Raw genomic sequence first — 13,550 nt, forward strand, 5'->3', positions numbered from 1 at the left:
AATGGTCATGGTCTAAATGATAAATCTTTCAACCTATTCAAACACTATGTTGCCTAATGATGAGTGAACGTGACTATGATAAATCTGGTGTTGGTAGGGACGACTATCCCTGGAGATGCTCGCATATGGTCGGTATTGCGACTGCAAAAGCGTGTTAGCAGCGAATATTGGGCAATGCGATAGTCAGTCATCTCTGTTCCTCTCTATGGAGGTGCCGCGACTGGTGTTTCCGCTTCCTCGAGAGGAAAACATCTTATAAGTTGCCGTGGATATTGCTCGACAGTAGGATACCGCCGTGGATTTTAGTGCCTCGTCTGACTTGGGAATATTGGAGAGCTCCATTCCGAGGCTACCTTTCCATTCAATAGGATTCGCATTTTGGTAAAAGGTACAGGGTAGTCTATATTTGGAATCGACCCATGTGTCTGGTGGCCTTGGGAGAGATATCCTTACGGTATGTTGAAATATGAATGACAGGTCGTGTCGAAGTAGATGATATATTTCTTATGCGTCGTCGATATATCTGGTGGAGGTTGTCTTTCGTGCAGTTGTACAAAGCGGCATCGAATTCACAACTCCATTACCAACGAGTAATCAAACGTCATCAACACATGCAGCCTGAACAACAGGGGCACAACTCCAACTGATTAAAAATATCAGCAATGGCCATAACACAGCGAACTAGATTCGTAGTATTGAAGCCAGCGAGAGGTTGTAGGCAGTATACTAGGCTGACTGATCACCTGGTAGGTCAGCGAGGGCGACAAACGATCCCCTTGCAAGGGACAACTCCAATAGAGCCTTTTCCCCGCTAGAAACGACGATAGCTGCATCTGCCATTATTTTTTTTCAACAGCCCTTGACACATGTCACCCTTCAACCCTACAAACGCACAATCCCACAATCGAATAGTCCATTACCGACCCAATATGCCCTTGCCCACACACAACCCTTCGCAGCAGTGCATACTGTCAATATTGCCACCCTTGGACGTCTTCAAGAAATGCATTGAAAGCCTTCCACCACCCTAGGGCACGTGAACTAGGGCGTCGGGTGAAATCAGGACACCGAACTGGACACAGCATTACGGCCACAGGGCTTACTAGTATCTGTAGACGATTGCCTACCACCGTTGCCTTCCCAGCGGATGCTGTTGATGTGCATGCCTTTGCCGTTCCCACGGCCGAGGTAGACGTTCCCTGCTTCCTGCTTGGCTCGGGGCATTGCGCCAACAGAAGGGAACAAGGGAAAGCTTACGGCTCGACAATATCGTTTCGAGGGACCGGTAAGCAGCGATTACAGCATCTGGAAAACTTAAACTGCTAGGCGCCAAGTATACATGCTTCAGATACGACAGCCATACCGCGCCACAGCCTGGTACCTTGTCTGGTTTCTCCCTTTCTCCTCAGGAACTCCAACTCAACTCTTGCCCAAACAAGGCGTTAGTTGGGGGGACCTTACAGGGGAGGGAATTGGCCGTTCTGGTTCTCGCTTCTCCCTGAGATGCGCCTCTGGTATGGGAAGTCGCGGATATGACAGGCAACTGGACACAACTCGCGGAGAAACAACTCGTCGGCAATCGGTTCCTTGACTCAAAGCTCTCCGAAAGTCTCACGCCCTATAACCCAATTCCAGGCCAAGACGGGGTCACCTACTTCCCAATATGAATCATGTTCTGTGCTTCAGGGCCGGAAACTGACTCTGAAGACGATGGAGACACCGTAACAGGATAATTTGTCTTCCCTTGGCGGGCATTCTCTCCGGGAATCACTAGACAAGTGGTAGAGTGGTGGATGCTGAGATTATGAATTCAACAGACGAGCAGCACTTATCTGAGAGAGGCATGCTCGCCTCGTCTCGAACCAGTTCAGTGTGATTGTTTAGACTTTTGAAACTATCTTCTCGGCCCCGTATATTGAGATTATGGCGACAACGTGGCTCCTCGGCTCGAATGAGGAGAGCCTATTAGATGCCTCGAGAGCACCTAGTCCTCTACATTGCAAGCTGGGGCCGAAAGTCTATCTCCCAGGTGCTACAGCTCCCATTAACCGGGCCAATGTCCTGCGCAGAGGCCGGGGAAAAATTCCATTCGTATCTGCGCCCCTTGTCCTCCTGAGCTGGATAAATACAATGAGCTGACATTGCACCCGCTGGAACCAGTCGAGACGCCGGTCCTCTGCGTATCTTTCGAAAAGGCCAAGGCATTTGCTCCGGGTTGGCTGACCCTTCGCCCCTTGGCATACCAGCCAACCAGTTGTCCTGGGACTGGTATGGAACTCTGCAGCCTCGTCAGTTCACCACGGGATGAAAGACAAAGCAGACGTGGCTAAACACGCCCAGAGAGAAAATTGCTCGGGAGCCCTGAGAATCAAAGTCTTGGAAGCGCCCTTGTGTCCCCCGGAATTAGACTGACAGCTTCCGACTGCGTCAAACGTGCCCATCCTTGTCTGCAGGACCAAGCGGACCACCACGGCCCTGAAAGTGTATCCCGAACCAAAGGGCCGAGGATACCCACCGCGGTTTTGGCCTTTTGGAACGCGTATCGGGATTAATAAATGAAATACCCATCGGACCAAGATGGGCAAAACAGCACAGTGTTTGACAGGGCCAGGCATCGTGACCAAACGAAAGCACACCACCAATACGGCGGCACACTGCCACTATGGAGTACTAGTGCAGAATCAATCCCACGGGAATACACGGCTAAACCGGCCCCAATTCACACTCGACGGCGTTGCTTCCCCTGACTACTCCGTACCTACATATGTACATACGTACTACGGAGTACATACCACGGCCACCAGCCCAACCTCGTGTAAGAAGCGCCGAAATGAGACCCGCCCGTGCTGACGTCATAGCAAGAGCACAAAGAGATCTCGATCTCAACGCATCAACTTTTCGCCATGTCCAACAATCGAGATTTAGGCACTCCGGATGGAAAAGGCACAAAAGTGAGTGCGGGCATCTACATCCTGTATCCTGGCCGAGCGCGAGCGAACATGCCATTTCGGGTGCTGTTTCCAAAAACGCACTCTCTGCTGCTATGGAGTAACTGATGTACCTCCAGGCAAGTATTTAGTAGTTGATGCTAGTACGGAGTAGCATTGATATCATTTCCGTTTCCCCCATGTGAGGCGCCGACATGCCCGTGACACTACATCTGTTCCTCCTTTTTCTCCCCCCCTAGAACTTGCAGTGACTATGCGCAATAAGCGCATATTTCACTTGGCTCCTTAGCATGATCAAATACGATTGGCTACGCTATAGAGGTACTTGGCATGACTGGTGCTTAATGCAAGACCCCGCGCCACAACCAATACACGCGACATTAATTAAACGTCTTCCACTCCGTGCAAATAATGCAAATGGCTTATGTGAAGGCTGCACGGAGCATACATCCACATAGATACGTAGCAGACTTTCATACAACATTTCACCATTCAAATGCCCCATAGGAAACATGTAATTTGGAAAAAAAGAATTTTACTTCTCTTATTCTTCTGCCTGCATACAGGCACTCAAAGACCGAAAAAAGGGTTCGCAGAAGGCCTGGTTGCGAGAAATATGTATAGTGCTACCACGCCGTCTAGCCTGGCGGAGAGAAAAATGTACCCCTTCGCCCCCCCCAAAAGAAAACGCCATGCAGAGCAGCTGTTATGTACATGGTTTGTCTTTGTGATTGCTGCATTCTTCCAAAGCAGCCCTAGCGGGCCACTCCGCACTTGAGCATCATCTCTTGGCTCCCCTTGATATGTGCATGTCTGCATGCCTGAGAGAGACCATCATCTCCACCCAGAGCCCGTAGTCATCTCTCCCTTCGCGTGAGCGACGCCGCATTGAGCTGCGCAACCATGGCAATGATTGCTCGCCCCCGGGGTTCCCCTTCTTCGGTCTTCGAAAGATTTGTACAGAGTCATGAGCACCCTGGCCTCACCGTTACATGATTGAGACCAGAGAGACCCAAGTCCCGCTTCGCTGCTTGGTATCCCCTTTTTGTTCTGTCGATTCTCTTCCGCTCACCCAATGTGCAGTATGGGCCATTTTCGCATTCTCAGATTCCTTTCCATTCTACTTCTCCCATCGGTTCCAAGGCTGACCGTATTCTGTTTCATTCCGTCCCAAATCCCAACAATTCCACAATTGCTTCGAGCCCTTTCCCACAACACTGTCCGCACTTTTTTCTCATGAAAAAAGACAATCCTTCTCGGGCTGCTAAAGTGTAGCATGCAAATAAGTGATACCAGGAAAAATTATAAAATAAGAAAGAACTGGAGGAAAAAAATGGGGTATGATCAGTGTGCCATTTTTTTGGTGCCTGCAAGACTTGCTGCGGAAATTTTTCTTTTTCATGCGCAAAATGTTGCCATACATATAAAAAAGGAAAAGGAAATCAATTCGCTAAATGCCATGACGTAGTAAATATGAAGTGTGATGTTATGCTGTTATTTTTTGAAATGTCGAGTCCAAGCGGTTGTGAGCTATGCCGGGTTTGGATATTAAGGGATCCCTACGCCGTAGGTGTTCTCCTTCTCGAAGAGACCACCCTTGGGGCTGCCCTCAACTACACAATGCGGGCTCGAGACCAAAAATCCTATTGTTGGTGAATGCCGTGTAATTGATGTTGTGTAGGGAAGCCAATGTACTGGCGCGCTTGTTGGGCGTAACTGGTGTGGTGTTGCTGTGGTGTTGGCGTGACAGGGCAGCGCGGGGGCATGTGATATGCATCCTTAACCACATTTTGGTTTCCGTTGCCAAAGCAAGCACCGTCAGGTGTGATCGGAGGCGTCAGGTATCCTTCGAAACCCATAGCTGCACCGTGTCCCTTTTGAGGAGTGCTGTAAATGTCGCCTTGTTTCGAAGACATGTCGCTCGGTGGTGTGGGTGGGTTGGCATTGCGTGCGGCCATGGCAGCCTGTCCAGCCATGAAGTCGACCAGCTTTTGTGAGACTCTTGACATGTGGGGAGTAGAATATTTCCGAGCTAGAGTCGGCGAGGGCTGGTTGAGGTGCTGAGAGAGTGCGAGTAGAGTGACGTTCTCACTGTGATCCCACTCCCCGTCGTTAGACTCTGGGCGCCCGAGGATTGCTCGAGCAAGTGTTAATGAAGCACGGGACATAATCGAAGGTTTCGTTGAAACAAAGTCCCTGTGGTAGAGCGCAATCTCGCTGAGGTACGCAGCCATCTGCTCTACTTCTCTGTCATCATGTTCCTCAGCCACCATCAGCTGCGAGAAGAAGTCGACAGTAGGATGTCCAATTGTCCACTCTAGAGTGTTCAGGACATGCATCTCCATCTGGGTGAACATGCCGGCATCATATAGTCCGCAGCACATGTTGTTGAGCTCGTGGATTTGAGGAACACGGTCCTTCTTGTCACCGTACTTGGCAGCAATCAACAAGGCAGCACAGCCTACCAGCTGGTAGTGTTGCTTGTATACGACACGCCTTGAGCAGTAGCGATCCAACAGGTTGACCGTTAGGAAGAGCGTCTCCGGTAATAGGGCAAAGGCAGCGTGAGCCTCAACGAGGAAGTCGATAAGGTAGGGTCTCATGAACCATTGGATCTCGCGTTGCATGTCGATTAGACTGGCGTCGGGAAGTGTTTCGTTCTACGGGCCGAGGTTAGCAATCGAAAGCTCCCAACTGTGGGTAAAAGACATGCCTCCATTTGTCTCATGTGTTGCATTATATCCTCCAAGTACTCTTCTCCAGCAAGTCGTGATAGCTCGCCGGCAATGATATCTTGTCTGTTGCGTGCGATCATCTTGGCAGCTGTGCGAGCATCGATGCGGGTTTGGAGAGGCTCATCGGAGTCGATGAAGAAGGTCTCGTCGGTGTGAAGAAAAGCCATGTTCAGTGTTACCGGACAAACTGGTGCTGCGGATGAAGATTATGCCAGAGTGTTGTCTTGTGTCTCGATTTCAACGACGTTGTGGTATTATACAGGCCTAGCGAGAGACCTTTCGAGTCAAGGAGTGACTGAATAAAATTCTCCAGGAATCTTGAGGTCGGAGACGATTGAATAAAGAATGGGCTTGGGCGCGCTTCAAGGAGTGCCGCGCACACAAGGAATTACGGTATTAGAAGATTAAAAGGAGTGTGGTGAAGAACTAATAGAAAAGAGTGACTGTGGCTGGGAACGAAACCAAGACCATGGACTCGATTATCGGTAGTCTAGGGAAAGAGACTGGACGAGGGGCTGTTTAAAAACGAGATGCCAATTGATAGAGCTCTAGAATATCGACGCGGTTCGTTAGCAATGGAGACCCGCTGCAGAATTTGATGTGGTCGATTTTGGCTGGCGCGAGGAACATGGCCCGCTGCCATCCCTCAGGCAATGGGGACATTTCCCCTTGATGTGGCCACTCCCTTGGCTGGAGGGCCTCTTGGCCTGGCACGAGGAATGCGATGAATCGGTACTGAAAGGGGCGCACGGCAGAAGCAGCAGAACAAGGGATGATGGCGTTGGTGGAGGAGAGATGGCTTACCGTCAAAAGGCAAAGGGCACAGGACAAAGATGCAGCAGAACGGTTGAGACAGTCCTGTGATTGGGTGGGACCAACGAGTTAACGTCTCCCACACAAGCAATGCTCAGGATTGAAGTCGACCGCGACAGTGGAGCAGGCTGAGATATGCAAAGGCAGGCCACGGCACGCAGCTGAATGAGGGCGAAACTCGACCTTGATTAGGGACGTCTTATTGAAAGCTAGTTTCGGGACGGGCTCCATCCAACATACCTGTCTATTGCACACACAAAAACTGATGGCGTCTGTCGTCGTGAACTTGGCTCAGTAACCCAAGAGGTGCAGAAAAATTGATGGACCGCAAATAATCAATCAATAGGACCAGGCTGATTTTTTTTTTTTGGTGTTCGGATTGATCAATGAAGAGCGACGCTGGCTAATCTGACTGGAAGTTGACCAACTATGGCGAAAGACGCTGATCATCTGCTAACAAGAGAAACGAATAGCACGACAACGAAGTGAAATACGAGCACGCAAGGCTGAATACTTATTTGCCAGCTGCAGGAAGCGGTTGGCACAAGTCTACCACCCAAGTCTCTTGGCACAAATCTGACGGTATCACGGCCAGATAACGGAGTTGAGATTGAAGCAAACCAACAGGATCAAAGTCTCGGGAAGCAACACTGGAACAACTTGCGGCGTCGACGGGTAGCCAAGGGAGCGAGCGAGCGGATTGGACGGGTCTGATTCGAAATTCCTCGGTTCGGCGCCGAGGAATTCTGGGGACGTAGGGCGAAGGACAAACCAAGGTGCCGGGTGAACAGCGACTAGGAGAAATAACTGGACAAGTAGAATAGCAAGAATACCAGTCAAGGTGTTTCCGTATTCCACTCTTTATATTATAATCCCTTGCCTCTGTTCAAGTCGAAATCCGAGTCGGAGGGGCGGCGGTGGCTTAGAAGCCTCCTGTTCCTATCCTTCCAATACAGACGGCGGCCGAGGGGGGGATCGGGCCGTGGGGAGAGGATGCGAGATGGCGGAATTCTCCTCAGTCCAAGTTGCCAGACTCGAATCTGACCTAGTTGCTCAAACGGGTCAGGACGAGGCGGAATGGATGAGGGAATGAATGGATAGGAAACGAGGGAGAGGAAGGAGAGAAAGAGGAGAGGGGAGGTGGTATAGAAAAGGTAGGAGGAGGTTAGAGCAGAGGTGAAAGGACTGGAGGAGAGGTCTGGAGTAGTTTTAACGAGCCGGAGGGTCAGAGCTGAGCTGGGAGCTGGGAGGAGCAGAGTGTACTACTGGGCGTGTGTACTTGGTACGGAGGACGGAGTGCCAGTACCGAAATGGAGGAGTGTGGCCCGCAGTCAAGCAGCCTGGACTGACTGGGTACCAGCAGCGGCAGCACCGCGCCAGGTGCTGCTGCGGGTATCCCACGAGTACTTAGACTAGGTGCTCCACGAGCCGTCCACGAGCGAGCCCGTCCCTGCGCCCAAGTGCGGAAGCGCAGCCTCCCCCTGGTCTGAGGTCAGAAGAGGAGGAGGAGCATGACGAGAGGGCACGAATGCAGAGGCCAACAGGACGACGGGACGAACACTGAACATTGTAGCAGCCTGGGAAGCTTCAGCGGACACCTCGACACCTCTACCAAGGTACCTGGGTACTTGTGTGCATGGCACCCGGGCGCCAGAGGCGACGAGTGGCCCGTCGGAGGCCACACTGGGGCAGCTGGGGGCCTGGCACCGGCCAGGTCCTTACCTGGAAGTAGGCAGGACGGGCTTGTACAGGCCGCAATAGCGCGTCCACTTGCAACATTTGAATTGATGAAAGTTGTGCAAGTGCTCGAGTGGGCGACGCTAATCCTGCGCTTCTGCGCGACAGCTCGTCTGATGGGTGTGGCCACAAACACCTCGACTCCAGCAAACCACCACGCCAGGACTTGGCCCACGGCCGACATGGATGGTGAGCACATCGCGGCAGCAAAACACCTCGACGGCACCAGACCCCGTTCGACTGGGGAGGGGGTGCCTTGGCTGACACCTCTTGTCGCTCGAGTGGACCGAGCTGGGCGTCGCAAACCATCACAGACTCAGCCTGAACCATTCGACCAGGTTCAACGCCAGACACGACATGCGACAGTTCCCTACCACTGTACGTGTATACACATTATTACATGCTGCTTCGTACAATGCAATATTGGAAGACTCCGTACCACTACCTGGCCTGGAGCCGACAAGGGGTTGGTGTGCCGCAACGAACGCCCGCATCCGCGTCACAGTTGTGCGTGGTATTGCACCAGATAATTGTCGGTATTATACATACAGCATGTGCGTGCATTAGCACATTCCAACATTGCCATCTCGTTTGTCTATTTGTAGACCCAGCAAGGTATTTATTTTGCCATGATGCCCGTGCTGGTGTGTTTCCGAATGTGGCTGTTTCTGACCAGGCCTGTAGGACATGGCCTCATTTGCGACCGTGTGCAAACATGCTTTGCATATCCAAACAGTGTTGTATCTATATACTAATTGGGCAGTTGCTAGCATCATGACCACCAGGTCTATGAGTGTGAGAGTTGATTATCGTCTCGAAAGCTCGACATCGATCCCGCCGCCACGCCGAACTCACCGTTGACAAGCCAAGACCAGTATTCCGCGTATCTCACCATTTGGCGGCGCGATATGGAGCACTCACGAATGATGCGCTGTCCTCCATGTAAGATTCGACTTACGCGTTTGAGATGTGTGTGTTCACTTCTTGCCCATTACCTGCCTGGTTTCATGCGCCCGATGCAGGAGTCGGACCGCCGTCAAAGATTAAAACACAGCCGCAAGCAAACACTTCAGCCGTTGGCGGTGGTTCGTGGCCGGACATCTGGGCACCGGGACGCTTATTACAGACACACACATGCAATGCATCCAAGGTACGTACATACGTAGGTAGGGCAACATCACAAACAGGAACCTGGTATCGAGATCGCAATCTGATCGCGACCCTCCCCTGACAATGCACCATTTTAGCTCACCATGCCTGGCCTCTTATGTATCCTTGGTTCCTGGTAAGCTGTCTCGAATCTAAACGAAGCGTTGATCGGGTGTTTCCTTTTCCCTCTATCCAATTATCCAATTTCCCATTTCCAAGTCGACAGGGGTTTATCAATGATGAACAATGCATAATGGCCAAAACTTTCATACAACGCCAGGCGGGGATGATGAGCAGTTATGATAGTTATGATCGGACCTAGCATAAAACACTAGTGTCTTTTGTAATTGCCTTATCCAGCATGCAATTTTGCACAGCGTCATGGTTGACCCCCGCAGACGGAAATTGATGAGCCAGGGACGGTAAAGACATCGAAGGTGAGGACCAGTAATAAAAAAAACGCAGGGCCGTAATCCGAACACCTAGTTGCTGTGAGTAAACATCACAAGCCTTAATCAATCAATACAGTCGCTTTTCGTTCGTTATATGTTTGTCATGGGCTCGTCGTAATGTTTGTTGGATCCTCAGCCCTTCAATATCGTACGTGGTATTGGCGTCATTGTCGTGCTCCTGGGGCTGTCATTTGGGTATGCCTGACCAGGCTGGGGCTAATGCAGCCACCGTTTGTGCTCCAAACCTTTTGTGCTGTGCTGCGTTGTCAGTCAACATCTCGAAATCATTCAAGGGCGTACAGAGTACAGAGTACAGAGTACATTGGAGAGTCTTTTTTTTTTTTTCCCCCTCCACTCGGCCTCTGTTTCTGGCCCGTATCTATAATACATACCACGACATCATGATGACAAATAAACAAACAAATAAATAAATAAATAAATAAGGAAAAATGATAAACCGCAGCCAAACACGAAATCCAGCCCACCATATCTGCATATCGTGCTTGTTGATGACAGCATTTGTGATTGTTGCATCATCCACACATCGCTGTCTCTGCCTGGATTCCTCCCATGTCTACGCTATCGTCTGGGCGCGGATCCGCTGTTGGGCATCCCATCGTCCTTGGACTTCGCGTTGTAGTTGTTCATGCCAGAACAGTTTTCAATTGTCTTCATGAGGCTCTGGTCCGCCGGCAAATCGTATCGTAGAAGGTGTCATTGGCTGGGTCCTCCAGTTGACACACGAAAATCTAGTCCTGTCTAGTCCGAGTTGAGTCATTATCTTCAATACCGAATCCAGACCACTTCGACTCTCAATGCTAGGCAATGTTGTCCTCAAAAAAGCATCGGAACACACAGACCCGTATTTCCTATGCCTGGGATCATTGGAAACAGTCAGCCGTATGCATTCGAGTTTTCAGACCATGTGTTCACGGCTCAAAAATGGGCGGCGTTTGGGGTGCACTAGGGAATCGTTGTTGACAAGTTGTGGCTTGACTACACCTATTGTACGGCCTAGTACGGAGTACTAGTAGTAGCAGATAAATGCAAGGCCTGGTTCTCCGTATGATCCGGGCTGTGTTGTACAACAGCGCCCCGTAATCTCGGCTTGGCTTATGTACGTGCAGTCAACAGCAGTCGTAAGGACGAATGCGGAAGCTGTTGCCCTGTGTGCTAGCAGCAGGACTGACTGTGAACTGATGCTAGATGTTTGTCCATTACAATGCCACGTCGAAATTAGATTGGCCTGTGTCCATGGCTCGAGCTGCTCAATTGAAAGCCATGGATTTTCATAGGGACATACTACTACCGCCGCGCGCACATATGATGAGTACGGAGTACTCCGTACTGAAGTAGTAAATATAGAATTGGCAGACGTGTCGGCGGAATACATGTGCTTGTGCGTGGGACACTGAAGACGGACTCAGTCGAAATGTCCAATGTTCAAACTATACATCTGGAACATTGATCCTTGGGTCACGACGAAACATGCTTCCCCTCTCTGAAGCCAAAGCTCCTGAAATTGGAAAGAGCGAACAAGAGGTGAGGCTGCCCCTGCTCTTCCAACAATGTAAGTATAGTCTCCAAGTGCTCAGTGTCAGTGCAGACAGAACCCACACAGCCACCCCCATTCTTCGTCTTCTTTGTGATAAAGTCTTGCCATCTTGCCTTCTACTGTGTACATACGTAACAGGACTTCACAACCAACAGGCAACTCCTCTCGTCACTGGACAGGGTTCGTGCGTCTCTCTCCCTCGCAGTTGTCAGGCTCTGCTGAAAGCAGTAGTCGCATGACGAAATTGGCTTTGAGGTCTCACGGGCTCATTGATTAGCATTCGGTGCATTGTCAAGTATAGTACGCGACATGCAGCACGTCTCTGGTCAGAGTCAGAGCCACCATTTACAACCGACCTTGCACCAGGACGCAAAATGTTGTATTTGTGCATGGTGTCGACCACAGGCACACGGAGTGGTGGCGGTCGTCTCATGTCGAACCAGGACGTCCTTGCAAGAAACCTCATCAGCATTTGCTCTAGCCACTGGGATAGAACGTTTGGATCTTCTCGCAGCCATGGACTGGGGCTTGTAGCTCTGCCTGCGATAACCAATGGAAGGGCTCTTTATATGTGGCAGTCGACATGGGCAGTCTGGGAACAGCATAACTCTTGCGCTACTCAACCCGTTGGTTGCAATCGACTTGTCGTGGTGCCTTGGCCCCATGAACGTTGGCAACCTCCTTCGTATCCTGCACCCAATCAAATACCAGGAACGCGCTTTGGCACGAGTGAGCGAGATCATGCGTGTCAAGATGAGCTCCTCAACCCCAACCAATCGGTGGCCGAATCTTCCTAACAAAAACCACGTCTACCAAGGCAGTGAGCGATGCCAACAGTCCCGAGCTATCTGGGCTGCTTGGCTGTATATATATGTGTGTACAGATTATAGGCTACTGACCTGGCGACATCAGTCTACATGTGACGATTACATGTGTCAATAGGACGGCCGCTTCGAACGCATTACAGTCGCACTTTCAAGCTGCCCTCATAACAACGCATCCTTACAAGGCGTCCATCTGGGACTGGGAATTGGCTTACGAAACTTGCTCTGTATGGAGCCTTCTGTTACTGGTGTTACTGGTCGACTACTGAGTAGTAGTAATCGGAGTGGCTGGAAGCCTTGCTTCCTGCATGTGCACAAATAAAGCCCTTAAGCTCTTGCCAGGCAACGATCCCTGGTATGAGCTTGGGTCAACAGGTCTTTGCCCGTTGACTGACTCGGAAGCTAGTTCCTTATCCTGCCTAGCTAGTATGGAGCCCGCTCACTTCGTCGCTTTACAGAACAGTGAGTGATCTATTGAGTCTATGAGGAAACCTTATGATACTGGCGCTGGCCTACACACTAGCTGCCTGTCGACTCCAAGGGCTCACAATCCGTTGCCGAAAATACACTTGGTCCGACAACGATTTTCAAACAAGAAACTGAGCGACTGTGAAGCGCTAACATTTCTTGTGGATAAGAGTGGCTGGTTGTTGGCTTACTATTGATTTCCTGGCTATTCCTATTGCTGCCTCGTGCGCCATGGAACCAACATCCACCCCAAGTCCCGTTGCTTGACTTCCGCAAAGAAAGCCACACAGCAACGTCGACTTGTGGCCAATCATTATTTCAAGCGATATGTTGGCCGTAAGTGAATCAGCAGCTCAATCACATTTTAGGCTGTTAACAGACCATCAGAAATACCCAACTTCAGACCGACCCTTTCTAGGTCTAACATCCAAACAAATCGCGACATTTTATTTGTGGTGTCAGCCACAGTTACCAACTCGCTTCAATTTACTCAATACAGCCGCAGTTTATTGTACCTGGAAGTCACACGAGATTGTGTAGTCTTGCTCTGTTTATGGAGTACATGACAGCTGAATAAATAGCTGCGGGCCTGACCCAAGCTGCCATCATTGCCTGGCCACAAGGTACAACCTGCAAAACGGCAAAAATTAAAGTCATTGAGCTGCAGCGGATGCTGGCCGAGAACATCACAACCAGTATAGCTACGATACACGTTGCAGTGCGGAAACCATGTCAATGCTGAATTGATAACCGACTCTGCCTTCCACAGGACATATCTCCCTGGCTTCACAGAGTAGTCATCTGCCATATTAACAGAAGGTCTTGTTTGTTGTATTGTGGAGTGGAGCTTTATTATTCAACGTCCGATG

At 50.5% G+C, this 13,550-nt stretch overlaps 2 protein-coding genes across 2 annotated transcripts; one reads left to right on the forward strand and one right to left on the reverse strand.

The window, feature by feature from the left end:
• Positions 1–4,591: 4,591 nt before the first annotated feature.
• MAA_00517 (Cyclin-like protein) lies at positions 4,592–5,850 on the reverse strand (the record flags this gene model as incomplete). Its single annotated transcript, XM_007818515.2, has 2 exons — positions 4,592–5,608; positions 5,644–5,850. The coding sequence occupies 2 exons, from the start codon at positions 5,848–5,850 to the stop codon at positions 4,592–4,594; spliced, it is 1,224 nt and encodes a 407-aa protein (XP_007816706.2).
• Positions 5,851–11,763: 5,913 nt separating this feature from the next.
• On the forward strand, positions 11,764–12,186 carry MAA_11406 (major facilitator superfamily transporter; the record flags this gene model as incomplete). The annotated part of the gene is made up of 1 exon (XM_011413400.1): positions 11,764–12,186. One exon carries the CDS (start codon positions 11,764–11,766, stop codon positions 12,184–12,186), a length of 423 nt encoding a protein of 140 aa, XP_011411702.1.
• Positions 12,187–13,550: the final 1,364 nt, after the last annotated feature.

Source organism: Metarhizium robertsii (genome assembly GCF_000187425.2).
Source record: "Metarhizium robertsii ARSEF 23 chromosome Unknown MAA_Scf_7, whole genome shotgun sequence".
NCBI classification, from domain to species: Eukaryota; Fungi; Ascomycota; class Sordariomycetes; order Hypocreales; family Clavicipitaceae; genus Metarhizium; species Metarhizium robertsii.